General features: G+C 34.5%; 1 protein-coding gene across 2 annotated transcripts; it reads right to left on the reverse strand.

The window, feature by feature from the left end:
• Positions 1-3,338: 3,338 nt before the first annotated feature.
• LOC131165309 (telomere repeat-binding protein 4-like) lies at positions 3,339-9,222 on the reverse strand. Of its 2 annotated transcripts, none has more exons than XM_058122969.1 (10): positions 8,877-9,222; positions 7,474-7,703; positions 6,540-7,365; positions 6,232-6,441; positions 6,058-6,117; positions 5,880-5,959; positions 5,236-5,477; positions 4,286-4,603; positions 4,064-4,127; positions 3,339-3,851 (listed from the first exon to the last, which is right to left on the reverse strand). In XM_058122969.1, exons 2-10 carry the CDS (start codon positions 7,552-7,554, stop codon positions 3,654-3,656), a joined length of 2,079 nt encoding a protein of 692 aa, XP_057978952.1. In that variant the 5' UTR covers positions 7,555-7,703; positions 8,877-9,222; the 3' UTR covers positions 3,339-3,653. The 2 variants fall into 2 exon arrangements, with proteins under 2 accessions (XP_057978952.1, XP_057978953.1); XM_058122970.1 differs by having other exon boundaries at positions 7,474-7,594; positions 8,877-9,217.
• Positions 9,223-11,467: the final 2,245 nt, after the last annotated feature.

The following is an 11,467-nucleotide window of genomic DNA, read 5'->3' on the forward strand; positions in this document are numbered from 1 at the left end:
TGTCCTGTAACAGTTAATTCATCAATGAGTTTCTTAATGTAAAGAAAATATTTGGTGGCAGACTTGCTGCCTTTTGTTGCAATTGCAAGCTGTGTTCAAATTTGCACACTACTTGCATGAGACCTTGAGAAGAAATTTTCATCTAGTGCATGCCAAATAGCATAGGAAGTAGTATAATTTACTACCTGAGCAAGCACCCCTTCAGTGAGGGAGGACATTAGTGTACTAATAATAAGATTATTTAGGTGCATCCAGTGAGAGTAGGCAAGATTTGGTGTTTAATATATAACACCATTATCAGGATGAGATACAGAGATGGTGTGGGGAGGCTTGGGCATGGTACCATCAATGTATCCGAAGAGGTCTTGATCATGAAAGTAAGGTACCATTTGTGCTTTCCAAAGAATGTAATTATCGAGATTTAGTTTGACAGTGACCACATTGGACATAGTAATGATAGAGGGAGATTGTGAGTGTTGGTTATTGGTGGTAGTAGAGGAAATTGGAGATGAGGAAGACATGGCTTAGACGTTGGTTTTTTGGAGCTAATCTGATACCATGTAAAGGAATTGAAGAGAGAAAGGTAATCATTGGTTGCATTCAACATGATCAATTCTCCTGATCTTCAGTAGTGATTTCAGTTGAAATCACTTAATCTTCTACAATATTGAAACTTTTCCTAAGATTTTTTTAATAATTAAAAATAGAAAATTCTCATATGGCCTTACCTTGTGTTCTAAAGCTTAGAATTTAAGCCTTTATACTGATACTAATAAAATTGGATACAAAACTAAATTAAGTTATTTCACATATTACATTCAAAATTCAAGACTTACAATTCATACTCTTAAATGCAATAAATTCATATTCCTAAATGTAACTCTACACTTTGAATTTGAAACTTAAATTTTAGATTTGAGTAATGCAAAAATTAAAAGTACCATACTTAAACTCCATCATGCTCTCAAATATAGTGTGAATAATCTTTTTCAGAAGAATTGAAACCTAGTGATAGGTTGGATAATTTCTTATAAATATTTTGGGGGTGATTCCAAAGAAAAACAAAAATATGAATTAAAGAATTATCCTCAAAATTTGAACACGTATGTCCCTACTCCTAGACCCCTAAAAGAAAGGCATTTTCGGAGTTTCTCCTTTCCCGGCTAGGCAGAACCATTTTGACAGTCGACACAAAAAATTCAAACCAGACAGGCAAAATTGGATATGACTGCCTGTCCTGTCAGAGTGGTGGGACGTGCCTAATTATTGGTAAACCCTGCTTTGAACCCCTCAAAGACCAAACCACGATGGCTGCCCATTCCTACCTACCAATTCCTGTAATAGAGAAATCCAATCCACAGCCCCTACATTTGACCATTCCAAATATTATTAAAAAAACAAAAAAAAATCACATGGCTTTGGGCAAAGAGAATGACCAACTTGTACTAAAGCAAAATTTTCATAAATTGGGTAAAAGCATAACACCTACTCCACTATACTCTGAAAATTAAAAATGAGAATTTATGAATTTTTACCCAGTTATGATGCGCGGGCGGCACGAGGTTGACACATCAGTGATGAAAGAATACGTGAAACATATATTATAATTTTTTTATTTCATTAAATTTTTCTTCTATTCCATTATTTCATTCTAATTGTTTTTTATGCCTAAATTTTTGTACAAGTTTTTTGTTTTGTTTTGTTTTGTTTTTTTAATCCAAATTGACTTTTTAAAAGTTGGTTAGGTAAGAAACATTTTTAAATTTTGCCTATATAAAATATACATCAAATAATATGTTAAATAATTTTTCCATTCTTAATTATATATTAAATAATTTTTTTATGTAATTAGGAACAAAATGTCATTTTTTGTCTTAATATTCTCAAAAGTAAATTATTTCAAATTTTTTTGTTATTGTATTCATTTTTATATAATTTTTTGAAATTAAAAAATTAACTTACTTTTTTTTAATTCATTTGAATAATAAATAAAATGTAAAAAATATTTTTGTATTAAATGACACTTAAAAATATATTTTTTATTTATAACTTTTTATTTAAATATTAAAATTTGAAAAATAATATATATTTTATTATTATTTAAATTTAAAAAAATTTATAATTCCCACTTTTAGGGGGGGAAGCAGGAGCAGTATTGGGGGGATTTGAAGTAAAAAACTCATTTATTTGGAGCCACATGGATATGCCAGCTCACCTCCGCGCCTCCCACGCAGAACTCATACGCCAACGGCCACGAATTCCACTCTGCTTCCTATTCACCAAGTGGGAATTCGTGGGCGACCTAGTTGATGAAGTCCTTGGAAATGGAGTGAGCTCAAACGATGTTGCCCCATACAGCCCCCTTCGAGCTGTATTGGTAGAAGAGATGATAGATTTCATTATAGTACATTGGTCCTATTTGGTTCGAAAGAAAAGTATAATAGCGAGGAAAGTAAAAATTAATTAAAATTAGAGACAAATTTTCTATTTTGGGGAAAAAAATGGAAGTTAGTTTATTAAAATAATTTTTTTATGTAATTAGGAAGTAAGATGTCCTTTTTGTCTTATTATTTTCAAAAGTAAATTATTTCAATTTTTTTGTTATTGTATTCATTTTTATATAATATTTTGAAATTAAAAAATTAATTTTCTTTTTTTAATTCATATGAAAAATAAATAAAAAGTAGAAAATATTTTTTATATAAAATGACACTAAATCTTTTTTTTTTACAATTTTTTATTTAAATCTTAAAATTTTAAAAATAATATATATTTTATTATTATTTAAATTAAAAATAATATATATTTTATTATTTGATTTTGGGTGGGGGGTTGGGATTTGGTTTTTGGGGGGGTGACTTTTAAAAAGTCGGTTCTCAATTTTTATTTTTTATTTTTTATTTTGACAATCAAGAATTGCAGCTGACTTTTTTTTTTTTTTTTAAAGCCCAAATCGACTTTTAAAAAGTTGATTCTCAATTTTTATTTTATTTTATTTTGACAGTTAAGAGTTGTGGCTGACTTTTTTTTTTAATGCCCAAACCGACTTTTGAAAAGTTAGTTAGATATATTTGTGTAAATTTTCTAAATTTCCTTCATATTTGTGTTTTTTGATTTTTTTTAATAATATTTTGGTAAAACACTCCCGAAACCTGATCATATGGGCATGTCAAGAAGAACAAGATTTAGATATTTTGAACGCATTTTTTCATCCATTTTACCATAAAATCACATATATTTATGAAATTTAAGATTAAGACACTTTTCATGGTCAATAATAACAACAATAATAGTGAAGAAGAGAAGAAGAATGAATGCAAAATCCAAAAGTACAGAGATTAATGAGAAGTACAGAGATTATTTATATTGAAAAAATGAACTACATCAATTTCCTTGTTCTGCTATTCATTCAACTTTGAACGTGTACTTTTTTTTCTTTAAAAAAGAATTGAATCAATTGCAAAGAGCCCTACTGAATTCTGTTAGAAATACCCCTTATTCGGTTAAATCATTTACAAGCGCTGAGCTCTCCCAACGGGAAAACCAGCAACGAATCATTGGTCGGTGAGTGTAAAAATATTACATTCATCTTTACATATTCTCTCTTTGCTGTCACTTTTTTTTTACACCATAAGGATGGGCAGATACCTCTTTCAAGCCTCAGCTGTTCCAGCTTGGGCCCCTGTGATTTTTGGCGTTCCGCTGTGATGCTTCGCAGGTTGCTTATCTTGAGGTTGAGACCAGTAAGCATGAGCGCCCAATACCCTGTCCAGGAGCTGCTGTGGAACAGGCTCTCCCCTTCTCTGCTGAGGGGAGATTCTGGCTGTGTGAACCAATGTTTTCCATTTATCCTGCACATGCAAAATGACAGCGCATGCAAAAAAAAATTACAATAAGCTTTGTTGAATCAAATATTTATACGCCTTGCTGAAAATAAGAATGACTGAATAAAAGGGAAAACAAAACAAATGAAACAAAACATTTCCTCTGCTTTCCCACTGGCATTGGAAGCCAACATGATTGGTCATTTGCTCATACACAGAGTTCTGAACACGTATCTTACCTTTAAGTCCACATAAGTTCGATGATTGGCATTCTCAAAGGCACGCAGTTTAACATCTCGCCACCTATAGAATGAGAATCATTAGAACTCCAAATCCCCTCAAAATGAAAATTCCTTTTTACCAAATCTAAAGCAAGTATTAGCCCTTTTCTGTTGAGGGGAGAGGATGAGAGCTCTGGGGGGTGAACAGGTGGAATCAGTGGCAAGTATCATCATACACACCTTCCAGTTCCAAGTTCCTCTACTGCCTGAACCAGAGCTTCCACTTCTGGAACGGAAAAAGGTCTCCTTATTCGACGCTGTGAAAGTTCCAATCGCCTGGTTTTCTGCTTTAATGGAGCCACAGCTAGTGCATCCATATTCACTGGTAGAACAGCAACCAGGGCTCTGGAATCTGGCATTGTTTTGTCTGTTAAAAGGTTACTAGGAGAGGGGAGAGAATCATGATTGCTTTCGACATAGTTGCCCAAAGTTTTCGCTAAAGGAGGATCTGGTGAGACATCAGAGAGCCGTGCATCTGAAATGGGAATGGCTGAGGAGCTGGAAATGAAGGAATTCAATAATTAGTCAAAGTGGCAACACAATTGTGTATCTAAGTAAAATACATGTGACTCTACTTTGATTGAATTGACTTCGAAGTGAAAAAGTCACTTCCTCCATATAAACAAAGCTTTGACAATATTTTTTCATTGTAAAATCAATGCTAAGGTGGCAGCAATGGACAACACTATATACTAGAGCACTTAGATTCACATAAAATTTACGTAATATTTCTGGGCTTTCCTTCTGACAAAACACCTAAGCTGTGTAGATTCTAAGCCACAGAAAAGTAATTTTACTTCCCAACGTCTATACACACAAAGCATATCAAGCTTACTGTGAAGAAGTTAAAAAATAATAATATGTGAAATGTAATACTTAGTACACACCATCAGAGGTCTGAGAAGGGCAACACATATGCAGTCTTGCAACTCTTACCTCCATATGGGGAGAGACAGTTATTGTGATTTGAACCTCTGACCTTCAGTTTCGATGCAAAACCCTTACCATTGAGTGGACCGAATAATTAATTAATTAATTTTTTTTTAATCATGAGAACTTTAAGAGACTTTTGATGCTCAAAAACAATAAAGCTAAACATCTTCCAAGTCCACATATTACATCTACATTACCTGGTTAAAAGTTGAGGTGCATGACAAGAAGGAGAAAAGGGAGGTTCTTCAGGCAATAAAAGCGGGGAAGCTAGGGCATGACCGGGCTCCAATGCAAAACCCAAAGCATCCAGATTGTCCTTGTGAGAAATGCCAGTCTGCAGTAGGGTTCTGTCGTCATCTCTTATCTTTTTCCCTCTACGAAGTACTCCTACGCGTAACCCACCTCCAAGCATAGCAGTTACTGCTTCCATAACTGTTGTCTATAGGAAAAAAGTATAGTAATGCATAAATATAAATATTTGTTGTTCTCTAGCTTATCAATTAGAAAGTCAGTAACCATCAACTCTTGGAAAATAAAACATATCCAAATATAATCCCTGCACAGTAAACATTCCATATTAAATGGGAAAAAAAAAAAGCAAAAAGGCTGATATGAATATTACAAAACAATACTTAAAAAGGAAAAAATCCAGACCAATCACGAAACCCTATCCAACTCAATTAATATGCAAAAACAAAATCCTAAATCAGAAAAATGCAATGACTTTTTGGTCCCCTCTGCTGCAATCTTTAGGATGAAGAATGTAGACTGGCTTTACCACAACAAAAAATAGATAGACAACATTTTTTGGTTGATCAGTAACATGAAAAAGGCAGCATACCTTCAGCAAACCAACTGTAGCAGTCTCTGGGACCTCAATAAGAAGCTCAGGTACCATGAAGGACTTAATGCTGAACTTCACTGTAATAAGGAAATACAATTTGTATGAGAACCTCTTTGATCTGAGAACAAAATCATGTAAAAACAAAAATGTACAACAATGCACTGAAGGCTAGTACCGTGCGATTCCCCAGAGCAAAAGGATGCTTGATGGCCCATAACAGAAGATGATACCCCAACTGATGCATAGAAGAGTTAGACGTGATCAAAAAAACTACAAGGCACTATATACATAGATCTTGAACATACTAGGAAAAAAAAAAGGTATTGGCAACAATAAATGAAAAAAATACCTCCTCGAATTATTTCTGTTGGGCCACCATTGTCTGCATTCACGCCCTTCTCAGGTGAATTAGCAAAGCTTTCAACACTGGATCCCCCATCTGATGTCAGTATTGAGCTTTGTTCAGACAACTTCTTCCTCTTTAAATAACCGTCAACCTGAGATTTTCTGTGGGTGTAACAGGTTTTCCTCTTGCGGTAAACAGACTTTATTCCCCCATCTTGAAATGCAAAAATCATGGACGAATAAAGAAAGGTCAATCAATACACTAGCCAAAATAAGGCATACTGTACTCAAGTAATAAAGCAGCAGGCTTACCACCATTTGAAGCTCCACAATCCTTCAACTTTGGAGCTACCTTCCAGTATTTGGATTTCAGCAACTTCCTTATTCTTCGATCACCAATGCATAGTGGTGGCTTAAAAGCCTTTATTTTGGTGCCAAGCTGATGGCGACGAGAAAAGTTTTCATCATCATCCTTATTACCTAGGTTAACATCATTCCTATGCCTAGAAAAAGAAGCACTAGGAATGGGGTGCTTGCTAAAGGCCAACCCCACATTACTGTCTGAATTGACCAATGTAGGAAGTGAACTGCATGCATTAGCCACAGTCAAACCTCCAGTCTCTTCACCATCACTCTCTACTTGTATTTCAACTCCATACTCTATGTTGCTGTCATGAGATTCCCCATGACAAAGGGAGCCCCTGACTATGTTATTAGGAACAGTCCCTGATGCATTCCTGCCTTGGACATTTTCCAACTTCATATCACCACTAATTTTCTCTAGACAAGGGGAGCTAGTGATGACAGAAATACACTCCATAACAGCATCACTTTTTCCATATGGGAATTCCTTCAAAGTATACCTACGATTGCACACTTGTGAGGCAATCCCATACATAAAAGCTTTCTCTTTGAAGCTTTCCTCGTCAACACTCTCTGTTTTCACAGGCTTATTTACAACTTCCTGTTCCTGTTTAACAGCATTCCTACCAAAGGCAAATTGATCATTTACAGCAGCTGCACTACTGGAAGCAGAAGAACTTTCACTCCCCTGCAACAACTCCCCAGCTACAGTAGCCAATAGCTCAAATGCACTGATTTTGGTATTCTCAACTATCTTCTTTTGTGAACCCCTCTTCTGCATTCAGTAACAAAAAATCAATTAGTTTCAAACATTTTTCAGCATACAAAAAAAATATAATGACAGGCAACCTTTAAATTGTTGTAGCATATACTTCACACTTACTCGAATTGATCTGGGTGCTCTAGGTATAGTTGGAGCTCTATAGCCACTGAATCCATAATATATTGCCTTCTTCAACCCCATATCTCAGGCATATGTGCCAGTAAAATCTCATCAAACGCAACTAAACAGCACCAAAAGATCTACTTCACTGTCTATACAGTAAGAAATAACCCATGCAATGTACATATGCCAATCAATTAAGATCGCAGGTCACAAGAGCATATAGAGTTCTGCCAGAAAAAATAATAATAATAATAATAAACAATTAGCAACTTACAAGAGCACATTTGACAACAATTAGGCATGTAAATCAGAGTAGTATAATGGCGCATGATATGTACATGTATATGAATTGATAGCTTTTGGGGTGGTAAATCATTGTAGCCTTGTAGGAACCCTAAAAATCGAAAGGAGAAAGAACAAAGAATGGTAGTCTGCGTTCATAGGTGCCCACTCAGAAATCAGAAAATTTTCAGCTCTAAAATGCTGAAATTATTTTCAAAAAAAGAAAAAGAAAAATATGATTTGAATTTAGTATATTAGCTTGATATATCTCATTGAAACTACATATTCTAAATAAACAAAAAACTAATCTTCCTAAATTATCAAAAATATGATATGTAACAAACATTAGGATCTGCCAGTAGCAACAAATTATTGGGCTAATGATTTTCACGAACATGCATCTTCTTTCAACCAGCAAAGACAATGCTATCTAAGAGTAAAATCTGAAGATCCCAGAGTTATAGTAGAGACCGCTAAATGATATTCTCAATCTTCTCCATAGAATTGGTATGCTCCAAACAATTTTGAATCCTATAAAATTTACGCTGTGTCTGATTTCCGATAAATGAGTAACTTCCGTCATCTATAGCCTAGCAGGAAATAAAATAGGAGGATTTTCGTGTCATAATCCCCCAATTTCTGGAATATCTCATATTCAAAACTCCAATTTCTTTCTTACGCAAGATCGTCCCGGTAATTAAACGGATCAAAATCTAGAAATCGCCGCAGCAGTAGAATCTAACTTGGCAGGAAGAAACTATTTCCGTGTGCCATCAGTGCTCTAAGAAATTTTGTAGAATTTACTCCGATCAAGTTTTAGATCACAAAACCAGCCAAGGAGGATAAATCACGAGAATTCAAACAATTCAGATCACTTTCACGTCACCCGGTCAGATCTCAATCACCAATTGTCGTTTCAGGTGAAAAACAATTCCTCGAAATTCAATTTCTTAAACTTTTTATTTAAAAAATTCAAAAATTTGTTTCAACCAAATTCAAAGTAAAATTCGGATAATACTCGCAAAAGAAAAAGAAAAAGAAAATCCAGCCATAATATGATCAATTAAACTCGCACGGATCGAAGAAACACCTCTAAGATAGAACAATTTCAGACTCACCTCCTGACGAGTGATCCTGATCGAATTTTTACGTATATCCGTCAGCGTATTAAACTTTCCAAGAGGAAACTGCAGAATTCCTGAGAATGCAATGATCGCAAGATCCGAGAAATCAACCCAAGTCCAGGAAAGATCCAATCGGCAGAGAATTATAACTCAATTCCCAGAAAAACAATTAGAATTTTCTCTCATTTTCTCTCCCACAAAATTTTTTCGAACGCTAACGGAACCTCTCTCTCTTTCTGGGATGTGGACAAAACCCCCACCAAAAAACCACCCGAACTGTGCTTAAACCCCCCGCAACTTATATTGCTGACCACAAAACCGGACGAGGCAAGCATAAACCTCTCCGCTCTCGTTAGACCACTTCTTAACCCCTCCCCTCGCTCACCACCTCAGACACTGAAAGGATAACTGCCACGTGGAAGCGCCTCGGCTCTTACGGCCACGTCAACCCCTCACCTTTCTCTTTTTCTTTTTAATAAAACGAAAAATATAAAAATATATAAATAGAAAAGAATTGTTGAACAAACTTATCTCTAATTCTTTACCATATATGGTGCTGGTGTGCTTTGCTTGGCATTCCAAAATGGAGCTTATGACTAAATTTTGTTTTACAATTGGTACTATTATTGTTTATTATTTTAAAAGTCACCCAAAATATTCCTTCTTTTGCACTCCACCTAAATTTACTTTACTTCACTTTCACCCCACTTCTTTTTTAATTTTGTAGATGATGATGATTGGGTTTGGGTGCCCCTACTGAGTTTAAGGAACCCCCTTCCATCTTATTCCTCCACAAAGCTTCAATGAGTCTTTAAATTTTGTGATTATATTAATTTAAACTTTAAGATTCAATATTACAATATATAATAATTTTTACTATTTTTAAGATGGTTAAACCAAAAATAGAACCGTGTTTTGATCTAATTAAACGTCAAAATTGGATTTGATTTAAAAAAAAGTGACAATAAAATCAAATAATGTTATTGGCACTAGTTTTGTTGGATTGGATGAGCTAGCTGACCTATTTTCGTAATGCGGTTGACAAATTCACTATCTAGTCTACTTTAAAAACTTTTGCTGACAACGTTGCGGCACTCTTGCTAAAAATAAGAGAACATGAAATAATTGAAAGTTTTTTTTCACATGATGGTTAAAGTAGTAATAACTTTGTTCTTGCTGTGCATCGCAAGTATTGAATGAAAAAACCTCCTTCCCATCACGCATGATATTAATACTATTTTCAACATACTTGTCAATTGTATTCTATGTTATTTTCTAGTTTTAAGATAAGAAATACAAAATAAATTATCTACTGATGCAGTGACAATTCAATAATCAAAGCATGAACTTGTACTCGACAAAATTTTTCATTGACCAACTTGTGCCTAATAGATCACTCAATAGACCTTAAAAATAATCATTCTAAATGCTACCAAAGCATATATATATATACTTTCAATATTGATTTTCTTTCCTAAAAAGGTGTTTCATGCTTACATTTCAATATTGATCCAAATCCTCTTAGCATATATTTGGTACATAAAAATGGAATGAAACTAAATGAGATGAAATCAAATTTATTATTTATTTTTTTATATTTTTTTTTACTTAAATTTCATTTTATTATATTTCTATCCCATTCCATTTTACAAACAAAACATCATGTTAATTACATATAATACAACTTACGAAAAGAAGTTACTTTAGTAGCCAAACTTTTATGTGAATCATCTTATAAAAGTTTTGTTTACCATAAATTTCAAAACAAAACAAAACATTTGGATATTTTTTTATGATGTGGGACTCTTCGGATCTCCAACTACATTCTATGTAACGACCTGAATTTAAAATGAAATTTAAATAATAAGAAAAGGGATACGGAAATTGGAAACAGAAGGAGGTCGTCGACTTCGTCGACGAACACAGGGGCTCGTCGACGAGAAAATACTGAGAGGGGTTCTGAGGCAGCCTGAATTTCGTCGACGAATACAAGGTCTCATTGACGAAATTTGTGAAGGACTCGTCGACGAAGGTCGGGTTCATCGACAAAATCCGCTGTTTTATATATATGAAAATCCGAATTTTAAAACTTCTTTAAGAAGCTAACACACACTCTCTCTCCCCTTCGGCTCACTCTCTCTCTCTCTTCTTTTTTGGGCTATTTTTACGCCGGATCGACAATCCGAAGTCACCACGACGCTCCTGGCAGAGTTCTCTCCAAATCTGCTGGAGCGGATCGTGGGAGAAAGCTAGTTGGAAATCATCCCAAAGTTGAGGTAAGGCTTTTTAAGCCATATTTGGTCTTGCGCTAGTTATAAGAAATGTTGTGCGCATGAAAATACTGAAATTTAATACTGGGGGTTTTCAATTTCAGGGTATTGGTTAGGGAACCCCTCAGGTGTTAAACTTGAATTCTTTTGGGTAAAAAACTTTCTACTCAATATTTGGGTTTTTGGCAGTTGAGGAAAATATTGTATGCTTCGAAATACTGAACTTTAATTCTGAGATTTTTCATTTTCAGGGTGTTGAGTTAGGAACCCTACGGGTGCGGGGCAGTTTTATTAGGGGCTTTCCAGGAATCAAGT

Source organism: Malania oleifera, chromosome 10 (assembly GCF_029873635.1).
Source record: "Malania oleifera isolate guangnan ecotype guangnan chromosome 10, ASM2987363v1, whole genome shotgun sequence".
NCBI lineage: Eukaryota > Viridiplantae > Streptophyta > Magnoliopsida > Santalales > Ximeniaceae > Malania > Malania oleifera.